General features: G+C 39.8%; 1 protein-coding gene across 1 annotated transcript in view; it reads right to left on the bottom strand.

Moving 5' to 3' along the window:
• Positions 1 to 25079, bottom strand: part of FBN1 (fibrillin 1) — a 227714-nt gene that overhangs the window by 178960 nt on the left and 23675 nt on the right. Inside the window, exons 3-6 of the mRNA XM_008534321.2 lie at positions 18006 to 18088; positions 15913 to 16011; positions 5915 to 6010; positions 2427 to 2522 (exon numbers count right to left, since the gene is read on the bottom strand). Coding sequence (XP_008532543.1) covers positions 2427 to 2522; positions 5915 to 6010; positions 15913 to 16011; positions 18006 to 18088 — 374 coding nt within the window. The remainder of the gene's footprint in view (positions 1 to 2426; positions 2523 to 5914; positions 6011 to 15912; positions 16012 to 18005; positions 18089 to 25079) is intronic.

The following is a 25079-nucleotide window of genomic DNA, read 5'->3' as shown; positions in this document are numbered from 1 at the left end:
GGGAGAAAGGAAATTAGTAAAGACTTCCTTCAAGTTCATTTTTAAAATAAAAAGTCACATCACAATTAACACATAATGCAACTACCCTAAGTAGTTGAACTACTAAATAAACTAGCATAGGTAATAAACACCTGAATAAGTAAACTAACCCACCATCAGGAAAAGGCACACTGAACACTTCCCTAAGTTTCAGGATGGATTTGTCCTGACTCGGTCCTACATTTTTATTAATCACTCTTGAAATCACAAACATACATTTGAGTAAAAGGATATATTGCCTCTAACTCTTTACAGAGGTAACCAGATGGCTTGCATAAGAGCAGAAAACAGGGAAGCCTCTAAAAATGGAAATACAATTCCGGAATCAAAATGCTCCCCTCTCCCATTGGTGAAGGAACTTAACTCACGTTTCCCTTCTCCCACTGAAGGTCTGGGACTGTGTTCATGGGTGAAACAGGCAAAGGGTCACAATGAAAGGGAGACTGCTTCCTGCTCCCCAATCTCTGCTACTGCAAATGCCTGAAAATCCACCCTTCGGGGATTAATTTCATTTAGATAAGCACCACTGTGAAGATTCTATGGAACCAACATATACTTACACCTTAGTGCAAATTTCAGGATAGTCTTCATGGAGGGGACGGAGACACTTCCAAAGTCGGAGAAACTCAAGTAATATGCCAGTTTTAATTAGTAGTTTAGTAACTTAACCCATTCATGTCATTTCTTAATCTTGGTCAAAGATTAAATCTTTAAAGAAAGAACTGTGGAATGGTGAAATATCATGCCCTCTTTATTTTAGACTGTGTTATCATCAATACCTGGGGATGGGTATCAACATGGTTTGCAGAAAATTATTATCCACCTTCTTAGAGCTAAAATGCCATATAACATCATCTTATTAGTAATTTTTCTAAAACAAATTGAACCCAGTATTATCATCTGAGGAATTATTTTCACCACTTCCCAAGTTACATGCTAACAATTTTAATCTCAACAATTTAAATCCTACAACATCTTCACTGAGCAAATAATAAGGAAACAGAAGGATAGGACCTAATTGAAAGAGTGGTCTTGATTATTCTGGATACCATTAGGTATATTTTAGCTCAAGTCCATAAAAATATATCCACAAGTTGTAGAGAGAAACAGTTTTAAAGAGGGACTCCAAAATGATGCCAAATGCAATGAAAAGGCCAAGAGTCCACGATGCATCACACGTTGATATCACGCAGTGGTCTTAGGAACAAAGATACATTACAATTTGTCCAGTAATAAAAATAATTGGTCTAGAGTTACTTGCTGTAATACATACTGTTGCTTTATCAGCTAACAACCGAATTTAGAAGTTCAGTTAAAAACAGAAACAGAAAACAATTTCTCACATATCACTCTCTGCTCTTTGATTTTTAAATGACATACATTCAACATCTGCTACTGAATCTTTACTTCCCATCTTAGAAAAAAAAAGATCTCTATACAACTTTGGACAAAAGTGAACATCGCAGTTTTAAAAGTTCAGGAGTATTTTTTCAACGAATATTTATCATGAGCATTTTTGCAGTTTTGTATGAAATGAACCTGCTAGACCTTCCCTATGAAACTATGAACGATGAGAAAATGGCTAGGAAGGTACTGACAAGATGATCAACACAGCCAAAGTTCGGGGAGGGGGGGATTAAGAAAATTACACATCGACATACATCTCAACATTATATTTGCATTTACAGGTAGGCAACACAGGTAGAACATTTCTTTTAATTAAGAGCAGTGATAAGGTTTAGACTTGAAATCAGAAAACTCACACTCAAATTAAAGCTTATTATTATGCGTGTGACCTCGGGCAGATCCTTTGACCTCCCCAGCCTCGGTCTCATCGCACGCAAACATGAGGATGACTGCACACACTTCAGTGGGGTGAAATGAGTACTGAATAAACCACACACGGCAAAGCACAGTTTCTCAGCAGACACTCAACATTTCTACAGTGAATTCTGAATGCTCAGTTTATAGTCACTACAGCCCCCAATAGGTCCTAACAGATCTTTAGGAGTGTTTTTCTTCACTCTAAATTTTTCCCTTTCCATACAGATGTTTTGTTTGGAGCCACTTCTCTAATTTACTAGGATAATAATGAGCTCAATCCTTACCCTTATGGAAAATTCTCTTCTTTTTATCTTGATGCCAACCAGTGCTTATGCATACGCTCACTGCTGAGTCCCACAGTCCACTGGTAAGAATTACTGAATAACATGCACAGACTGAGGGCCACTGTTTTCTCATCCCAGAAACCTTCCCAGTGACAATTAGGAAACTCCCTCAAAGTTCAGCAAAATTCACGAAGTAACCGCATAAACCCAATGAGTGTAACTCAATAACAGCGTTAGCCACTAGAATATCTTGATACTAACTCATTAAAAAGAAATTACCTCTTTCACACTGGGGTCCAGTAAAGCCGTAAGTGCATGCGCATCGATTTGGGGCCACACACCTGCCTCCGTTGAGACAGCCACTTTCACAGACAGCTGTAAAACAAGGAGAGAGAAGCTGAGAGACTTCACCTGAGAGTAGATGCTAATATAGCAACACTTACCCTCATTGCAAGGACAACCAGGAAAAATCTAATAATCACCCTGGTGTTTGTTTTAAACAGTTACAGTATAGTTCCAGCTCCTCAGATGTTCCTCAGTCAACTCTTAGGGAAAGCTGCCTGGAAGAGGTGAGTTTGTACCTGTGTCAATGCTGACGGTCTCATTCCATGGAGTATGAGAGCAATGCTTCCAGTTCTGCATCGAAATTCGTGGTTTATAAGAGACCTCCCCTGATGGGAGCTGCATTTTGCTTATGATTTGTGTTTAATTTCCAGAGGCCTCCCATGAGGAGAAACATTGGCCCCTCTTCAGAAATGCAGTATGTTAAATCACACAATTAACCGCAAATGACAAAATGTTGATACTGACATTCAGTAATTTATGCCCCATAAGGAGGACCCAGTTGAGTGTTACAACATTATCTATGGAAACAATTAGTGAGATAGGTCCAGATGCTTGAGGGAGGGACATTTTCCTTGTCAGGAAAGGCATTAAAATAAGAACTGGAAGCTCATGGCCTGAACGACTCTTCTCTGTACAATTTCCCGTAATTCTTTTATGCGTGGCCTCTTTCTGGGCATCTTTATCCATGGGTAGTAGCCTCTTCCCTGCCCAATTTGCCAGTCCCACCCACTCTTCAAAGCGCAGCTCCAATCTCCCCCCTCCGCGAGGCTTCCCTAATACCTCCATTTAAATTAATTCCTCCTTCATACATTCCCCATGCATTTGCCTTGTACCCCTGTGGCAGTCCTGGCGTTGAGCCACTCAGATCTCCCCAAGAGAAACTACTGTGAGGAGCTTAGTTGGCTGACAGCCTCCAGCTGCTGCACCTTCAGATCTGCTGCAAGGTTGATGGCACTGACACACTCTCCTGGCTGCTACCACCCAAGAACTAAGCACAGCGGAGTACTGGAGACTGGAGACTTCTGCCCAAAGTGGAACTCTTCTATGGAGCAATCTTTGCTCTGGGCTCCCCATCAGCTTAGCCAAGACTTTCCTGGGGCTGCACTATAGTCTGAGGCCCCTTCCACACAACTGTCCTTCATTCCTTCTCTCCTTGCACAGCAGTCAGAGCTACATCGTGGTCAGAAAGCCCTCCCCTCCTACTCCTGCTTTATTCTTCACACATCTTTTCCACTATAAATCTCTTGTGCATCTAATTCTGTCTTGGCATGTGCTTGGCATCAGAGGACATGCACTGAGACAACCCCTTACAACCAAAAATTATGGCAGGGGTCCATTTCTTATCACAAAATTAGAGAGGTTTATGTATATTAATTGTTCTGATTTGCCCCTTAATTTATAGTCAGGAGAGAATGAAGAGATTTTAAACAGAAAAGAAATTTTGAGCTTGCCTAAGCCAACCCTCCCATTTTACAGACTAGAAAACTGAAGTCTAAGAAAGGTTTTCCAATTCTGTAAGTGTTAACTGAGCACCTGTTGTGTGCTCAGCTTTCGAGTAAACTCCCTCCGGGAGCACCAAAAGGAGCAGAAGACGCACAGCAGCTCCTCCTGACTCTCCTTCCTTTGAAAATGCCTTTGAATCCATCCCATTCCCACCTTCTCTGAGGCCAGAGATTCAGCGCTGGTCTTCCAGCTTCTTCCCCCTCCAGTTCAACCTCCACCCTATGGCCAGTGAGCTTCCTCACTGTAAACCTTGTAAGTGAAGTGCATAAGGCCAATATTGCTCAGCACTAAATGCATGCGCTGTGAAGTCAGATTGCTTGGGTTCAAATCCCAACTCTGCCACTCACTACCTTATAGCCTTAGAGAAGTTACTGTGCCCCAGTTTCTTCATCTGTTAGAAGGTAATAAGGGCCTCTAACTCAAAGGACTGTTGTTACATTAAGTGAGTTAAAACACATAAAGAGTTTGGAAATGTGCCTAGCACATAGTAGGCATAGAGTAAGGGACTCAACAGATGACCGTTGCTGTTGTTGGCTGTAGTTATCTCACTCCCCTTCCCTGGATCTACGTTGGATGTCAACATGGTATGCATAAAGGCACTCAAACCTGGCCCGACTTTCATTCCAACCTTATCTCCCTTCCCATCACTTCCCTCAGCAATTGAGTTCTAGCAACACCAAAGCACCTGCTATGTCCAACATCCATGCTATGTGACATTCCGGTGCTTTGGCCCATGCTGGCCATCTGCCTAGAAGGCCCATCTCCCATCATCTGAGAAGTGAACTTCCACCCATCCCTCAAAACTCAGCTCAAGGGTCTCCCGCACTGGGGAGGCTGTCCTGCCTCCCCTCTCTCCACACTCCTGCTGTGAGCTGCACAAAACTCAATCATTATTCCTACCACACTGCAGTGTGTGGACAGTCACAAGGGCATGATATAAATTTTGGTTTATTTATAATACCATTATTCATCATAGCAATGATACATATACAATGGCAAAAACTGGAAACAACATGAATAAATGCTCATCATTAAGGATTCACTTAATAAACAGTAAACATCCATAGAATGGAGTATTAGGCAACCACTAAAATGTATTTTAAAATGTTTAATAACATGGAACATACCTCCAATAAAATATTAAGTGAAAAAGAAATCTGAAAAATTATGCATACAATAATATCTCATGTACCAAATATGCATTAAAAGACTAGAAGGTAGTATCTGAAATGATGAAATTATGGATAATTTTATTTTTTATATTTTTGAATGTTTCCAAACTTTCTGCAGGGTGCATATATTCATCTTAGTGTAATAAAAAAATAAGCTTTTTAAAAGGAATTTTTGTCTTCTGCAAAGCATAAGGACTGATAGAGAGTAGACACACAACAAATGGTGTTCATGAATGAATCAACAAACTGAACACCATGTGACAAGTACTACAGTACCAGAATCTAGACTGGACAACTAGAGAGATGCAGATACCATAAACCAAGAGGAAGAACATGTTTGGGGAGAAAGATGAGGTTGAGTTTGAAATACTTTCTTTGAGATGCTTCTTGAAAATCCAGGTGGAGATGTTCAGCAATCAAATGAAAGACATACATCTGGAATGAACAAAAATTCTGCGCCTTGGGTGGTGATTGTAAATCAAAGGGATGAGGTAAGCAAGTCAGTGAAGATAAATGAGAGGAAAATTAATCAAACAACCCATTCCCAAGGTTCCAACTGGAAATCTGGTGCAAAATGCGTTGAGTAAGTGATCTGTTCACGAGTAAGAGTCACTTGGACTTTTGTAAAAATGCCACCTCCTAGGTAATCAAAGAAAATCCATCAGCACTTCTCTCTGTATTCTTTTGGCCTACATGTCAGTCTACTTAGGTTAACATCTAGAATACTTACAACTATGGTTTACTTACGTTGTCCACAGTGAGTCCCTATGTATCCTTTCTGGCATATACAGTGATCGTCACTGCAGCTACCTCCATTCATACAGCGGATATTACAGTGTTGGACTTGAAAAGGAAAACACAAACAAACAATGATTTACTTTTGGAATTTAAGTACATGAATTGCAAGAGTTTGTAAGAGTTGATTTGTAGTGATTTGAAGAGAAAATAAAATGGTTTATCAAGACATATATTTATGCAGAAATAATCTAATTGACAATGCTAAACATGTTATCATTCGCATGTATAAGAGATTTACAAGCCAATGTAACTGTTTCTTTGATATTTACTTTAACAGTATTAAATAACTTCCCTAATTTAGCAGAACTCACCACTCAATGTCATTTCTATAATTTATACCAATCAGAAAATATGCCTTGAGTACAAGACAAGATTATGACGGCAATTATTTTCCTGTTAAAAGATTTAACTCCCATGTAGGTGGTCAGGAAAACAGTTAGAATGATAAAGTCCAAGGAATTTTGTTAAAAGAAATTTTGGAGGCAGCAGAAAGAAAAAAGAAGATGCCTACAACGTCATTTAATAACAAGACTGCCTGACAATGGAGACCTGCATTTGGCTCAGAAAGACCTGCTTGTTTAAACTGTAACCTTAAATCATCTAAGACCCAAATAAGACCGAAGTGTTTGGAACCCACTCTTTATCACACTGTCACCTACAGAAGTGTGAGCTTCAGGGCTCAGGGCTAGAAAGACCATGGGCTGACAGACTTAGACCTGAAACAATGAGACACTAGAAGAAGCTGCCCTGAAAGATGCCTGCAGGCTCCATTGTGAAAAAGGATGACAACGTGGGCGTGTGCTCTCATTTCTCTAGTGTTTAGGCTGTCTCTATTTCAGTAATTTAGGCATGCTAATAACACTTCCAAAATCCCAGGCTGTCCCCTAGTTCTCCAGAAGCAATAACTACCCTACTTGGAGAAGACTAAAGGCTTGCTTGAATTAATCATTAATCTTCATTGACACACCCCTATACAAGGAGGGCAGGATTGGGCATTGGAAGTTTGGCTTACTCTGCCCTTTCCTCCAAGCTGTGGGAGTAAATTCCTTAGGAAAAAGGCTCAACAACTTTACAGAGGGAGAAGAGAACCCCTTCTGTGTGCAAGAGCAGAAATCAGCTGCTTATGCTTGCTCTTATGCTCAGTCTTCCCGGAGCACAGGGGCCAGCTCTTCCAGGAGCAGAGAGGACTCCTCCCAGCAGCCACCTTCTTCAGTATCCCTTGTTAGGATGCTCAGTACAGTATCAAAAAGTGGTTCTGACTTGAGGAGAAAGGGCCATTTTCATAAAGAGCTACGGCAAATCTGAGCATGACAACAGGAAAAGGAAGCTGCCAGAACTCAGTACTTACCGTGTCCTCACAGAGCATGAAAGAGGCAGGTCAAGTGGGAAGTGATGCGCCTTTTCAAGAACATGTCACACACTCACTGAAACACCATCAAAGGCTCCCCATCTCTACTGTATTATGCTCCATCTCTCAGCATTCAGAGCCCTTGTCAGCATGGCCCCATGGGCCTTTCAGGGTTCCCTTGGACACTCCTAACACATCCTAGACTCGGTCCCCAATCTACTTGTCAGTCAATCATTCACTCAACAAATATTTCTGAGTACACACTGTGTGCCATACAAAATGCCAGGCACTTTGTGCTAGTCTCTTCGTGGAATCTCCTCTTTAACCCGTCTCTCTGTCTCTTTACCTCCAACTCTTAACCCCACCATACAGCACACACAGCTCTCAGCCAATACCGAAATTCTACTTATCCCCAAGACCTATTACAAACATCTCTTTCCCTTGACCCTTTCTGATTTCTGCTCCCCGTATGCTCCCCCACTAGATATGAGCCCTCTTTCCTCTGTATATTTCCTCCACTGTATATTTCCTCCGACTCCAGTGTACCTTATACTTCTCTTTCGAAATGTATATTATATAATCTAAGCTATTTTTCAGTTATTTCTCCTGTCCCAGTCCATTTGTCTAAAAGCTTCTTGAGAGTGGGAAGTGTCATGATTATTAATTATGTCCCCACATGCCCAGAGCTGTGCCTTGCCTATTTGGAGTTGCTGTGTGGAACTCTGCTAAATTAATTCCTATTTACTTAATTCATGCTAGCTGATAATGACATCAAAAGCCGTACTCAAAAACTGAGACGAAAAAGTTGCCCACTGTATCCTAAGCGCTTATACAGCCCTAAGTAGGCTGCTATTAAAAATATTTTTATCTTAGTTTCCCCATGAATAAAAGCAGAAATAGCTCCTTTGTGGGAGCATTGCTATAGAAGTCAAGCAACCCGGGAAACATTAAAACAGTTATTTGAGGCTCTTATGATTCTACCAACATGTCTCAGCCCAAATGCTTTTTAACTAAAAAACTATCTACAAGTATACAAAAGAAATGATCCGGTGAAAAATTTGGATAATATTCTAAGTAGGTCAGGAAAAGTTGTATAGTTGCTTTAAAATTCGAAGTGAAACTTAGCTTCATCCTATCTTAGCAAAACAGTGAGGATTGGGAAAAGCACAGGAAATGATGTCATCTGTCAAGCAGCATAGGAACTCAACCCACAAACTGATTTCAATTAAACTGGTTCATGCCAAGAGCTAATTTCCATTCCCACATGAGCAACAAAGACATTTAGCTACTTTGCGATAAAAAAAGCTAACGGTAGTTTTAATAGTGACTTTACATTATTTGTTCAATTTGAAAAATAGAATGAATTCTCCTTCGTGGAAGAATGATACATTTACACTTAAATGCAATATAATAAAAACCTCCTTGCTATCCTTTTACATTTTTCTACCCTGTCTATCAGGTGAACCATTTTCAGCATAAAGTATTCTTTCTCCTTTAAAAAATAAAGACACTTGGTCAGACTTGTGAAGCAGTAAGCTACAGTTAGTCCAGTCTCCGGATAAACCACTGAGCCCTGAATCCTCGGGCTGGGGGAGCGAGCTCATCAGCAGATAACAGGCTCTACATCACCTGCTTTGCCACAAACACATTTACCATAAGAAGCTTTACATTATTTGTGACTCTTAGATCTTTAGGGGAAAAAAGTATTTCTTTAAAGGTAGGAGCAGTCCCTCAGGATTTCTGTGGAGCAATAAAGGAACTAGATATTCAGTTTCACTACAGAGCAGGAACAATTTAGAGAGTACATATATACGAATTGGTTTTAGTTTTTATTGAGTCCTGCCATTGATGCATATTCTAAATTTACTCTGATTTGAATAAGTATTCCAGATGTCTGGCAATTGGGAGACTAAGTTCTATGTCTCTAGAAAAAGTCAATTGAAAAATAAGGGCTCCACTGAAACCCATAAGGATGTTCCAAATTTACCGGATGCTCTAAATACCTCGTCAGAATATATTCCTAAACTCAATTTGTGTTAAGATTTTACCAGAAACTGAAATTTCTAGGAGAGCCCAAGTGTCAGCGTGCAGGTCTAGGCTATCACATGCAGTTAGCCCTGAGAGTTTTGAGGTCCCAATGAGGACTTGCCCTTGAAGATGGGAAGACAGCCTCAAAGGGTTTCAAGTAAGGTTCAACATCCTAGGACTAACAGAAAATGTTGCCATTAACCTGTATCCATATCGGATCCCAAATTAATTTTATGTTCATTCCAGAAGATGTCCATCAGTCATTTCAGTCATTCAACAAACAGGTACTAAATGCCTTCCATTTGCCAGGCATCAAGGAGAGTGGAAGAAACTTTCTTTAGATTATAGCTCAGTACAAATTAACTCTTAAAATGACCAACCAGAAGAGAACAATGTGGGTGCACTACTGGAATGAGAGAGATGCAGAGTTGGCACTTAGGTCTAAAGACCTCAGGTAAGGACTTTCTTTGGGATGCATTAGGTTGGGAATGATTTTGAAGACCTGCCGTTATCTTGGCAGGCAGAAGGGGCAAAAAGAAAATTGGGAACAATTTTCAAATAAGCATCTGTATGATAAGTATGTGATTTTAATTTAGGCACTAGAAAAAGCACACGATAAATAAATTAAACAGCTGGACTAACTTCTGGACCCTACACCTAAGACAACAGTCCATTGGGGCAGCCAGAGTCCTGCAGGACAAAAATGATTTTCACTGGGAGAGATAACAGCAATGACATTTTCCTTAAGTGCATAAATATCCTGTGGAACCCAAAGACACACCACTCAGAAGAGCAGCTTCACTAGAGTATCTCCAAAAAAAAAAAAAAAACCCAACCTAGCAGAGCTGGAAAGGGAAAGGGTCCAGAGAAAGACAAGTTACATGATAGCAGTGATAAAGGCACCTCCATAGAGGGCGGACTAGACAGCAAAGAACTCAATTCTTTCTGTGGGTAAGGCTGAACAGATTCCACCCATTCCTCTCTCCCACGTCTATATAAATGCCACACTTCTCACAAAAAACCTTTCCAAGGGTTGCTTCTTCCAGACTAGCTACAGCACCACCTTTCCATCCTCTGAGTGACCTCACACTTTCAGCAGGGGGTTCTACCACACTCACTCAGACTCGCTAACACACTGCTCTAGAACTGTTCCCCCGGCCTCCTTACACCTTTAGAACCTGGATTCGTGTTGGGAGTACCAGCACTCTAAATTCTCACCAGTTAAAGTAAATTGAAAATAACAAAATTTTATCTGAGGGTAAAGAGTTCCACATAATAAAGATATTAATACTCCCCAAATTGATATACAGGTTTAACACAATTCCTATCAAAATCCTAGAAAGACGTTTTTGTAGATATAGACAAGATCAATCTAAAACTTATTTGGAAAGGTAAAGGAACTAGACCAGCTAAAACAGTCTAGTTTTAGAAAAAGAAGAATAAAGTGGGAGAGATTGGTCTACCCAATTTTCAAGACTTATCATTCTAGCTCAGTAACCAAGACTATATGATACTGGAGAAGGAACAGACATATGGATCAATGGAATAAAGTAGAAAACCCAGAAATAGATCCACTGATTAGAATAGAATACGCCCAACTGATTTTTGACAAAAGTGTAAAAGTAATTCAATGGATGAAGGATAATCTTTCAGAAACAAATGATGCTGAAGCAACTGGACATCCATAGATATTAATTGAACCTAGACCTTAACCTTGTACCTCATACAAAAATTATCTCAACATGGATCACAGATGGAAATGTAAAACATAAAACGATGTGACTTTTAAGAAAATACTGGAGAAAATCGTGAGGATCAAGGTCGAGACAAAGAGTTCTTAGACTTGACACCAAAAGCACAGTTCATTAAAGGAAAAATTGATAAATTGGACCTCATCAAATTTTAAAACTTTTTCTCTATGAGACTGTCAAGAAGATGAAAAATTAAGCTATAGAGTAGGAGAAAATGTTTGCAAAACACACTTCTGACAAAGGGCTAGTATTTAGAATATATAAAGAACTCTCCAAATAGTAAAATAGCAAATGACCGAATTAGGATCAGGGCAAAAAACACGAAGAGACATTTCACTGAAGAAGATATATGGGTGGCAAATAAGCATATGAAAAGATGTTCAACCTTATAAGCCAGTAGGAAAATACAAATGCAAAGTTAAAACCACAATAAGATATCACTATATACCTACCAAAATAGCTAAAATTAAAAATAGTGACATCACCAAAAGCTGGTGAGCATGCAGAGAAACTGGGTCATTTGTACTTTGCTGGTGAGAATGTAAAATGGTACAGCCACTCCGAAGCCAGTCTGGCAGTTTCTTAAAAGGCCAAACCTGGGCCAGTCCTGGTGGCCTAGTGGTTAAATTTGGCACCCTCTGGTTCAGTGGCCTGGGTTTGGTTCCTGGGTGCAGACCTACACCATTCAACTCAGTGGCCATGCTGTGACAGGGACTCACACAAAATAGAGGAAGATTGGCAACAGATGTTAGCTCAGGGTGAATCTTCCTCAGCAAAAAAAAAAAACAAACAAACAAACAAAAACTCGAAATTATCATACAACCCAGCAATTGCATTCTTGGGCATTTACCCCAGAGAAATGAAGACTTATGTTCACACAAAACCTGTATGTGAATATTCATAGCAGTGTTGTTCAAATAACCAAAAAACTGGAAACAACCCAGATGTCTTTCCACAGATGAATAGCTAAACAAACAATGGTACATCCATAGCATGTAATACTACTCAGCAATAAAAGGGAACAAACTACTGACACACACAACAACCTAGATAAATCTCCAGGGAATTATGCTGAGTGAAAAAAAGCCAGTCTCAAAAGTTAACATACTATATGATTCCATTTATACAACATTCTTGAAATGACAAAATTTTAGAAACAGAGAACAGATTAGTGGTTGTCAGGATTAAGGAGAACACAGGGACAGGAGGAAATGACTATGAAAAACTAACATGTGGGATCCTTGTGGTGATGGAAATGTTCCATATCTTGACTGTATCAATATCAATATCCTGGTTGTGATATTGTAATATAGTTCCATAAGATGTTAATATGAGGAAAACTGGGTAAAAGGTTCCCAGGATCTCTCTGTATTATTTCTTACAACTGAGTGTGAATCTATAATTATCCCAAAATAAGAAACTTAATTTTAAAAACATTTTTAAAAAGCATAAATAATAACACAGGATGAGCATCAAATCTATCTCCAAATTCTAAAACATAAAATTTAGGGAAAAACTTCTATAATAATATTTTATATATTATTTACGAAGATAATAATCTACATATAATTATAATAAGAAGAGTTTGAGTGAAGACATGGATCAGTAACATGGTAGGTCTTTATGAGAACTGGGATTGCTCAGGATCCATCTCCAGCCTCAGAGGCTGATAGAGTAAAGAACAGTCCTATGGATCTGGAATTAAAGTCTAGAAAAAACACTGTTCTGACTCTGTCTAGCCAATCTTCTCTTTTTGCCCTGGTGCCTCAATGACTAGTGGCAAGACTCCCAATAGGTTAAGGGAAGCCACGTCTTCCTTGTGCCCAAAGAAATTGCTGGCTGGCAGTTTAGACCTTCTGGAAATGCAATCTCTCATTCAGGCCACTAAGAGATCATTTCCTGTTCTCAGAGTCACAGGGCGCTCAAGTCAAAAGCAACCTGAAAGAACAACCCTCTATTCATTGTTTTCATTTTCAAATGAGAAAACTAAGGCCTCAGAGGTGCTACAACTTGCCTAGACCTCCTTAACCCCTATCACATAGCAAATATAAAATTTCTCATAGGAAATATTGGTGAAATGATCTAAATTTACCCCCTTTTAATAAAACCACAGGTAGCAAATGCAAACATTCACTGAGTTGTGTTATCCTTCTGCTAACAGGAGAGTCAGCAAAGTGATCTATCCTCATTTATTGTCTACCGAACTATGGCCAGGAAGTTCTATAGGACGGCATAGCTATTCCCTAGAATCTCACTTCAAAAGATTAGAAACAATTCTGATCATCCCCAGCTACCCTTAGTTTAAAACATTCTGCCTCTTCAATTTTGCAAGCTGTTTAGACAATATTAGTTCAGGTAGAGTCCAGGCCAATGATTTTAAAGGCTCAAAATGCCTCAAAGATCCTGAAGAAACCAGATCCTCCTTCTCACACCACTTTCATTCAAAAGCTACCTGGGGGGGCCAACCCCATGGCCTAGTGGTTAAGTTCTGTGCACTCCACTTTGGCCACCCAGGTTTTGTTCCTGGGCACAGATCTACATCACTCATCGGTGGCCATGCTGTGGTGGAGACCCGCATACAAAATAAAGGAAGACTGGCACAGGTGTTAGCTCAGGGCAAATCTTCCTCAGCAAAAAGAGGAACACTGGCAATAGATGTTGGCTCAGGGCAAATCTTCCTCACCAAAAAAAAAAAAAAAAAAAAAGAGCTACTTGGGGACTTTGTCCAATGTCCAGGTACACTAGATAGACTCAAACCTCTTCAGAGATCACCACCCACAAATCTTGGGGCTTCAATCTGTAGCCTAAATCTGGCCCACAGGACCTTACCACTATAATCCTCCCATCTTGCTGCTAGCTTAAAGACTATTACCACCATAGCTTTTCCCTCTGGTCTTGTTAACATCCTGTCTTCATAGCTCATGATTTTTACTTGACAGAGAAATTATTAGCAGCTCACACTATCATTAAAGACCTTTCCAGCTGGGCACCCAATTTTGCCATCTGGATATATTTTCTCCCCTACTCCCCCAAAGGAGCACAGTCTTGTTGGTTGGTTGGTTCAAGAACCAATCTGAGAGATGGGGTCTGTTCCCAACTTGATGTCTAGTCTCTTTCCCCACCCCAGAGGCTCTCACTCCTCAGCAGCAACCTAGAGATCATCCTGATGGAGATGGAGATGTCTGACATCTGGAAGTCCTGCCAGCTGACCTCTCTGCCTCCTAGTCCTCCAGCCCAGGTGCCCTTGACGCATTGAATGAACCTGCTGTTGCTTGGAGGACGCACATTCAAAATCAAGCTCAGATCGAGTAAGAATATGCGACACTCAGTGCAATAGGCAAATGAGCCCAAGTTCATGGGGGGCTTTCTATTCCAATCTCCAACTGGCTGTATTTAGTACTACGCTTTGTTTGGAAGGAGATTGTGAGACAATAATTTAAATGCAAGTAATTTGTTTCAGAAATAATTTCAGGAAACACTGGTAGGAGAGTGGGGAAGTGAGGCAGGGCAGAGGAGAAAGCTAATGACGTACATGATTAAGCCTATTACAACTGTGGGCAGCTGGGGCTCAATTCTGCCAGGGAACGTCAGGAGACAATGCAGAACACACCCCATAGTTATGCAAACTGAGAGGCAAGGAAGCTGGGGCCCTTATCCAACATTCTCCATCTGTCACTGGTTAAAAGTTGCTTCTAGGGCCATTAACCCTCCAGGACTTTCAGCTTGCCCTGCATGCAGACCTGGCATGCTCCCTGGCCAGGAAAATTTTATAAAACTCTCAGGCAGAGTCACCTGTGTTCACCCATGAATGGCAAGGTATGTGAGTGGGCCCCAAGAGGGTCTGCTACCCAGGATTACTTGCCCTCTACTGCTACTCGGCTTGAGAGCCATGGTTAAATATTAGGATGCTTAACAGGTAATGAACCCCGACAACGCTGAAGTCTCTACTTTAACAGACAAAAGAGAATGCACTTATTCCATAATACTTTTCCTTAAAACCTTGTCAAAAACAGAACACATGGTAAGCGGAGTGTATTTTCTCATAAGAAACAGGTAATGGAAAAGGAACCTACATTTTTGGCCTTGGTGATAATCAGGGCATTAAGGGACTGCTTATATAGACATGAACTTCAATGTTTTTAACAACTGATAGTGACTCCCCTCTTTCTCAGCCCCCTACATTTCCCCGACTTCACTACTGAGGACCCCACACGTGAAGGGAAAAAACACAATAGAATAAGCAAGCAAAGGCTCTGAAGAATGAACTGTGGACATTTATTTGGCATCACAGAATGAACAAAGTGGTAAAATTCTGAAAGGGAAAATATGTTTGTGCTTCATGATAAAATGCCCCCAGAAACTGCCATAATAACCTCTTATATTTTCTTCTTGCAAAGGCAGGGGTCTTGAGTTTTAAAAACATATTTAATCAGATTCATATTTCAGTACCATAAGGAAGAATGCCTAGGTTTCTTGAGCCAACAGTGTTCATTAAACAATCATTTCATTGAGCATCTTTTATAGTGTTTACATTGGAGATACAAAGATAAATAAGGCGATGCCTACACAGAAGGAGACCATAATCTTTATATTATTCATAGTAACTATGTCCCATAGGTAATTTCCCTATAAAGAGGGAAGAAGGGAAATGAGAGGCCAGATTAAGGAAAGCCATTCCAAGTATTTTGGGCAGAACAGAGAAGGCAGATGTTCTAGTGAAAAATGTATTGCAGGCAAGAGAAAAGCCAAAAGCAAATTTAGGAGAAAATAGGGCGTAACCACATAAAATAATATTATATATAATAACATGTTATACTCACTGGATCTGGAGCCACAGGAAGGAGCTATCTGACCAGATGGGCAAGTGCACATATTTGGCCTAGAACAGAATCCATCCCCACAGGAATGCCGGCAAATGGCTGTGAATGAAACCAGAGGTCTGTTAGCATATGGCTTCAGAGCACTGGGATGGACAGGGACCCAGTCCTCAAATAAGGAAACCTGGGCTCTCAGGCTCCTCGTTAATTCTGTCATCACGACTTATGTGATCTTAGGCCTCAGCTTCATTCATTTACAAAACAAATCTGTTGGACTAAATAAACTCTGGCTGTAAAATTCAGCGACTCCCTTCTTCCTATCAGTGGTTCTCAGCTTCTCTTTGCTTCTCCACAGCATTCAATCTATCAAAAGTCCAGGACATCCTACGAAGGGAAAACAAAACAAACAAAAATCCTGCATCTCAACATATTTATATGCCTACAAGAATTCTGTTTGTATACTATCTTTAGGATTTAAGGATAAAAACAAATTGCAGCAGTATTCTTGGGAACCTATTTTATTATAAAGGCTTAACATTTAAGAATTTTCCTAAAAATACTGTGCCCTGCTAAGACAACTTCTCTAGAGCAGATCCTGCCAGTTGAGAACATACGATCTAGGAGCAGCTTTTATCCTACATCTTAGTCCTGTTCGGACTTACACAGACAGTCTGAGAGGAGAAGTTTGGATCAACTGCAAAAGTACTGATTCCACAGTCAGGAAGACGAGAGAAATATTAACATTTTCATACTACCCAGAGATTAACATCATACTGGTACCAAGGGCTCTGCTAGTGGCCAAAACAGTAACTTTAAATGGCAAATGCTTTATATTTAGCAGAATACTAAGATTTGGTCACTACTCTTGATATTCATAGGCATGATTCTTTCCTCACACTCCTATACAGCCTTGCAAGATGGAAACAAGATGTGCGAGGCTGAAAATAACACACTTGATAGAAAGTGCACTGATGAAAGAAGCTTAGGATTGAGATTCAAAACTATTAAGAAATAAGCTGTCAAAGGATCCTAGAAACATTTATTTAATACCTGAAGACAGCATCTTTCAGAGATTCTACAGAACACCAGGGAAAGTGTTTGTCATCAGGAGTTCATTCAGAAAACTCTAAATACCATTATATCTCTCTCTTAGTGATTCCATTTTGATCCTGAAATAAACTACAATCTGCCAAATGAGTAAGTTGCTTTTAATCAAAATGAAAATTGGGAAAGGGATTAACTTTTTCAGGTCACCAAGAGAATGTTGGTTGAAATAACGTATTCTCCACAGACCACTCTAGACCAAGTGAGAAGAGGGATTAAGGAATTCCTTAATGTCCTTTAGCTCTAAATCTCTCTGTTATACTAAAGGAATTTTCTGAAAACTGAAAATTATTTCTAGGTATGATGACTATAAGAGTTCATGGAGGATAGATGCCATAACTAATCTGACTTGGTAACTCCATTAAATAACATGTTGTCTGGCATGCGACTTGTCGCTCAACGCTTGTGGGATGTGATGAGAATCTGGAGGCTTGCCATGGCAGCAGAGTCAACAAAGGAATCTCTGGTACTCATTTGAGCTCTTCCGTAGTCTTTCCACTCATCTTCCTCTGATGCTCTATCTGCTTCCTTTCCTCTTTGTCTAAGACACAGGTCTGCCTTTGGCCTCGACCACCCAAATTCAACAGACAAGGTTTGGGTAGGCTTGTGGGTGGCCAACAAAGTTAGAAATTACAAGAAGGAAAGCAGCAATAATAAACTTTTTTCAATACCCCATCAAAGTGATTATATAGAGTCTGCAGCCAGGCACGACATACGTAATGATATGCAACCTTGATCAAAGTATCCCTGTGGCTCTGCTCCCTATATCTCAGAGAAATTCTAAAGGAAGTCACTGAATTAAAATATAACAGTGGTTTGACCAAGTTAATGTATTTCCCAACCTGGATTCAGAGAAAGTAGGAAAATCTTAGAGCTGGAAGGCTCTGCTATAAACATATTAATGCTATGCAATTACAAAGGATCAAATGCTAAGAATCACCATGCAACCAAAACAGCAAAGGAACATGAAGAATGATAAACTGTTTACTTACGGACAATACACTGATTTCCACCTGGTAAGGTTTTCCATCCAGGGCAACAGTAAGCATTATAACGTGATCCACAGACATTGGGTCTAAAACAAAAACAAAAATATTCAATCACAAGAATTCTATATTTTTTTAAAAAAGAATATATGACCAAATAAAAGAAAAAAAATCCCTGAGTTATTAGAACAGGATGACTCTTTGCAGACAGAGAAGAGTAAACTTACGGGACTCAGTGTTGGCTTCATAATAATGAATTCACTTCAGTGTAATGATACAAATAAGGATATGCCTTAATATCACCTATGCATACAGGAACATCAACCAGAGATGCAAAGTGCAGTGCTTCCTATCACAATGCATAGATATAAAAATCTATGGAGCCATATGAGTCTAATTTAAACAACAAACTTTCTACCAATCTAGTTAAGTCTTCACAAAATCTATTGAATGTAAGGTCTGAAATTTCTACTCATTGAAGCAGTGTGTATCTTTTTCGATGGCGCAGCTCACCTCTAAAAGGTGACCACATTCTTCCTTTCACTAGAATTATAGGAATGCAAATTCTGACGTTAGTCAGAAAAAAAATAAAAGCCAAAATATGTAAATATTTCTTTTGCCAAAGTTTGGAAACACAGATGATACCGGCAGTTACAGGAAAATAAAGTCAGTGTCACTCTGGGTATCTTGTTTACAGACAGTTCATCATGCGTCTTGGAGAAATCCTCCATTCAGAATCCAGATGATCCATATTTAACAATTTAAGGGAGCAGCTGGGTAAAGATCTAGATAATTCTATACTGGAAACTAAGTTAGAGGACAGAACACGGAGACTCAAAAGAAACCGTTGATTTTACCATTGCATGTGAGCACCTAAACATTGATGCTAGTTCTTCAAGTTCAGGGGATGACGAGGAAGGTCAAATGTTTTGCAATCAATTTCACAAACTAGGAGCTATTCCAAGGCTTGCTGGTATAAATACTGCAGTCCCATAAGCACAAGCCTTCCAAAACAACTGCATAGTTCAAATGTATTTTCGTTTGGGGTGCAGTCAAACATTGTCCCTATATATGCAAACTTTATACATGTAACAGCACAGAACCCTCCTGCGTTTCCTCTGAACTCACTGCTTCAACCACAGGCAGGACTGGGGACCAAGCCTTTGCCCTGTCCTGTACTGCTTTATAGCCCCAGAGAACCTGAAACACTGTGCAGGGCAAAATGCATACCTCAGAATGACTGATGCTGAGGTCAGAAAGAGAAGTAGGAAGAAGGATGGAGGAGCCAAAGAAAAGGTTCAAAATCCATACCCAAAAGCCCAGGGCTTCTCCACAGCCAGACAGAAAATGATTGGATAGAAGCTGAAGATGTGCGTGACTTTAGGGCCTTTCTGAGCCTTGGTTTATTTCTCTACGCATTGGGATGAGGAAATGTGTGCCTTGTCTACGTGATGTGTGTGTGTACATCAGATGAAATAACAGACATGAAAAGTTTCATTTAGGAAAAGAACCATGAAAAAGCAAGGCAGCATTATCATCATGATGGAATCATCTTCTGACTTAAATCAGCCTCTTAGCCAAAGGAAACGTAGCAGATTAAGGAAGAGAGAAAGACTTTATTAAGAATTCTAAGCCAATGGCTCTCAATCCTTTGTTCCTCCTGTGACAAAGTTCGGTTCAGGGTGCCCAGAACTTCCTGGGGTAACTCAGAACCTTGGAAAGGAGAGTGAGAGGAGAAGATAGGGTGGAGGACTGGCACTGAAACCTTCCAAACGTCATAAAAGTTCTCTTGATGTAAAACGCCCATCCAGGCCAAAGTCAACCACCTCAAACCTTCCCCACCAACAGCCCATTACAACAAATCCACTGGATCCAGTCCAGCCCCAAACTAAATCCTGGAATAGCTTCAGAGGACCCCTGAGCCTTTGGAGTGTGTCCTGTAGTTGGAGTAACTATGTTTTTCAAACAAAAATCAGGACATATTGTCTGACAGGAATGAGTGTATTTATGGAGTAACAACACATATAACAGGGTGAAAAAGCTAAGAAAAGAGCCCAGAATGAGTCATTTCAGTCCTACAAAGCAAGCCATCCAAAAGGTTTTCCAAGGTATTTGAAAAATCACAGTAATATAGACACCCTTTATTGTTTTTTCAATGTTTAGACTCAACCTACAGACAAAACATGGAATATGTCACAATTTACAATGGTTACACAACAAAATGTAAATGTTTTAAACCTTCACATGTAAAAGCAATGGTATACCAGCCGTAAATCAGAAAACAAGTTGGTAAGAAAGGTGTGGAGAGAAAGAAAGCACCTGATCCAAGAAATAGAGGTTTAAGTATATCATATCATGTTTTAAAATAACCAATAGACAACTAAAAGTCATAGTTAAAATTATTTTAAAAATGGGAAGGAGAAGAGAGAGAAAAGATATAGGTATGGAAGGGAGCTATGGCCTCATCTTCCTGGCAAGGAGTCAATAGGCACTGTTTAAACCTAGACATGGAGGTATGAGTGTAGTAGATGGTGTCATGGAGATAAATACAGGAAGAACTAAAAATAGAAATGGTTAAAACTGCTTGCCTTAAGAGATGAGGATCTGAGGAAGTAGACAGAGAATTCTTTTGCTTTCTCACTTAATCCATCCGTACTGTTCATTTTTTTAAAATTTTTTTTTTAATTTTTTTGAGGAAGATTAGCCCTGAGCTAACATCTGCCACCAATCCTCCTCTTTTTGCTGAGGAAGACTGGCCCTGAGCTAACAACCATGCCCATCTTCCTCTACTTTATATGGAGGACGCCTGCCACAGCATGGCTTGACAAGCGGTGTGTAGGTCCACACCTGGGATCAGAACCAGTGAACCCCAGGCCACTGAAGCAGAAGGTGGGAACTTAACCACTGTGCTACCAGGCCAGCCCTTAACTGTTCATTTTTTAAATGTGCTGTTATACTTTGATCATCATCTTTTATTTAAAGCAACAACTTTAAAAGTATGAACACCTTATCCCATAAACAGGGTACTTTCTTCTTCATTAGAATGAAAGAGTATGAACTGTCTTACTCATTCACAGTTCCCTTTCATTAGCTATCACATTTTCAGTTCACTGCATTTCTTAAAATTCCATATAATGTTGAGTTGCGATTCATTTTGTTTGCATGCTTTAACTTTTTTGAGTTTAATATCTTTATCCTTTATAATAAGTAATACATTATTTAATTTCAGTTGTTTCTGTCAACATCCTCAAATGACAAGTGTTATAATCTTGTTGCCATTCATTCTTTAATGACACTAAAAACTACTATCTTATATGGCTTAATGCAAAGCATTAGAAAGATGGAAGATTTCTCCTCTGCTGATTTGGGACTTGAGAACTGCAAACTAATAGAACTCGTTCAAACAAGCTGGGTGGCATTTGTTCTACTCACACACAGAAAAAACAGCTCTAATTCTAGAAATAAATGCAAGTCTTATTTACGTTGGAAAGCACTAAGATATGTAAAGTCTAAAGCAGACATGTTGGATTATGTCCATTATAAAAGAGTTTAAGCGTTCAGCACCAAAAGCATTAACAAAGAAGATAAATCTTTAATGAAGTTACTTTTTTGTGTAAGTGAAAGTGTAGCCTTCATACCCCTTTCTCTTCCTTTCCACTTCATCAGCCATACCTACCAGCCCACGGCCAACTCAGAGTTAAAACTCCATGCAAGTGGCAGTAGCGTTCAGCAAATTAAAGGTAAAATTCAAAGGGAAAAGAATTTTATGATATGTGCAAAAGATACATTATTTCATCCTCACAGCAACTCTTTGAGGTAAGTTGTATCATTATTGTCTTTAACATTAAAGAAACTATGGCTTAGGAAACTTAAACACACTAGCCAAAGTCCCACAGCTTAGAAGAGAAGGGGGATTTGAACTAAGGAAGCCTCACTTGGAGCACACTGTCTTAACCCCTATGTTAAGGCAAGGTGATATTTAGAGGACAAGACAACATTTCACCCAATACCAGTCCTGGTGGCATGGGTAACAATAATCACAAAATGTCCATCCATGGACCAAAGAGAAAGCACAAACTGTTTTTACCTGTATTCTAGTAGTTCTTGAAGGAGAAGAGGAAATATGTTTATATTCCACGTCACTGCTGTATACTCCCTTTTGAAAAATTGCTAAGTCTTTATCTGTTACTTCTCTTACCAGTTGCTTTGAATATTGTGCTCTGCAACAACCCAACTCCAGTCACTCTGGGGGATGGGTGAGCCTCAGCAGCCTGGATATTTGGATCCAGTTCAGACACAGCACTCTGAGATTGTGTGGGCTAGCTAAAGCCCCTCTCAATGGAGCAAACAGCTGGGCTCTACCAGCTCTGACCACATCATTGCAAGAATTGGCCTCTGTGCAAAATGTCTGCAGTGTGTCCACATCCCTTAGCCAGAACCTACTTCTGCGAGTCTGGTCTCTCTGACAGCCAGATAGCCTTTCTGATCCCAAGTGCAAACTCCTTTTCAGACAAGATTGGAGCAATAAAAACAAGTTCAGGGGGGTCTTATTGCATATGCATGAGTTTCTCAGCCTGTAAAGTGACTCAATCCTTGAGCAAGGAGAATACTAAGCACTATGTAAACGTTAATGAGGTGGACCCTGCTCCATGAGTTGAATGCTTTTTTGACCTTTGGAGAGAAAAAACTAGGATTTAGTCCCCTTGAGTATAAGTAGAGAGGGGTAGGTATCAAAAGGCATATGCCCCCAACTGCCCACGTAACATGCCTCAAGGTAATATCCTAATATCCTGCTGTTCCAGAGTTTAAAAATAATTAATTTTCACTGTCAAAAATGTGATAGATCATGAAAAAATTATAATACACAAATAAGCTATATTGTGAATCACACATCGTGATTTTATTAGTTCTTTTTGACAAAATTTTTATCAAAAAGAAAAAAAAGAGAAAAACTAGGAGTACTATCTGATGAAGGGACCCACTGCTACTTGAAGAAACTTTGTAAATGCTCCGCCCTTAATATAGAGCTGTTATTCTGGCCCTCTTCGCTGAAGGCAGAGGTCACATCTCCCAGCAGTGATTTGAATACCACATGTGACTGTTCCAGCCCATCTGCCAGTCACAACAACCCAAGTAATGAAACTTCAAACTCTGGTAATGAAAACGGCTTCCATGGCCTCCTCAAGCTTGAGCTGGGCTCTCCAGACCCAGGGACTCATTTCTGGATCGTCTGGGTCAACACTGGCTGGGACACGGACAATCCTGGTTTCCTTCTTTGAAGACGCAAGCCAGCCAACCTCTGTAACCTACTTCACGCAGTTTTTCTTAATAAAAATAACCTCAAAAGAAACAGAAAGAAGAACAGTTTGTATTCTGGGGTGCAAGACTTTTATTCCTTTCTTGCTTTCTCCCATCTCCAGTAGATCAGTGACTCTATTATCTTTTCCTCCAAAGCCAATATCTGTTTCTCTCTCCCTCTTTCCTTCCTTCCCTCTCTCTCTCCCTCCTCCCTTCTTCCCTCCCTTCCTTTCTTCCTCTCTTTCTCTTTTCAGTTTCTATTCTAAAGGCATTTAGAATTAAACATTCTGTTACTACTTCCAACTCAATGTACCAAAATCACACAGCTCATCTTCCTATGTAGCCAGTGGGTTCACTGCTGGGCACACACAGAGTACCTAAGCAATCACCTTGCCCAGAAGTACAAAGCTGCTCAACAATATTTAGGTGAGGACCTATTAGTTGCCAGTCTCTGTGTTAGATCAGAACTAAAAGTGACAAAGATGAGCACACCTAACACCCAGATCTCGGTTTCTGATACCATTTTCCAGTAAAAGGAACCAGGTTTCCTGGGACAAATGGCTGATTCTATAACTGGGCAAGAAATATACAAGATGAACCTGGAGCATCTTGTGGTGACAGAAAGTAAGAAAGGGCTAAAGAAACAAACAAACACCCCCAGCAACAGGGGCATGTCAAGAGACAAAGGAGCCAAATGAAAGAGCTCCCAATGGCCAAAGCTAGAACCACGTGAGCAAGAAAATAACGAAAGTAACATTGGATTATAGTCCAAAGTATAAAACAAATGTCCGTGAGTCCATACTGATAAATAAAGATTGGATAAATAAACAAATGGGAGAGAAGAAATAAAATCTCCTGTGGTAGAGAATTTCAAATAATTTATGTAGATACTCTGCCTTCAAGGCGGTGGAACCTAACTCCCCACTCCTTAAGTGTGGGCTGGACATAGTGAGGTCCTTTCAAGGGAATCCCAGTTAAGGGACAATCTACAAAATTCCTGACCAATACTTCTCAAAACTGTCAAGTCATCAAACACAAAGAAAGTCTGAGAAACTGCCATAGCCAAAGAAGACATGACAACTAAATGTCATGGGCTATTCTGAATGGGATCCTGAACATAAAAAGGACATTCAGTTAAAAAACAAGGAAATATGAATAAAGAATGGACTTTTAACAATAATGTATCAATATTTGTTCATTAATGGTAATAAATATATCATACTAGTATAAGATGCTAACAACAGAGGAAACTGTGTCCGGGGTATATGGGAACTCTCCGTATTATCCTGGTGATTTTTTTGTAAATCTAAAACTGTTCTAAAATGAAAAATTTGATAAAGAGTAAAATATAGTAATGCTGTAACCATGCAATTATAAATAAACTGTTACATTAAAAAAATAGTGTCTAAAGACACACTCTTTGCTCTCGAAAGAAGATAGGCACGTAGGCCAACTGTCGATACAACAGGTAAAACATTGATATCAAAGTCAGCCTGGGGAGCTAGAGGAGTCCAGAACAAGGGGGCTTAGCATGCTCATCCAAGCTAGGCTCAGAAGGGGACTATCTGAGCTATGACTTGATGTTTACCAGTTGCTTAAGTTCCTTCTGAAATTCTCTAACTTTATAAGCAAATCTCTTGTCCAAATGTTGGCGTTTCACTGTTGGACTGATATCACATTCTTTTTTCCTACCTTCCAAGTCCCTCTCTGTTCCATTAGGACAATGTAGCTAAGTATCTTTCATGTTCACCATGATTATTTCTGTTCTCCTAGGATCCAGAG

Source organism: Equus przewalskii, chromosome 1 (assembly GCF_037783145.1).
Source record: "Equus przewalskii isolate Varuska chromosome 1, EquPr2, whole genome shotgun sequence".
In the NCBI taxonomy this organism is placed as follows: Eukaryota; Metazoa; Chordata; class Mammalia; order Perissodactyla; family Equidae; genus Equus; species Equus przewalskii.
The sequence above is the reverse complement of the archived record's forward strand: the minus strand, read 5'-3'. Positions and strand labels throughout refer to the sequence as shown.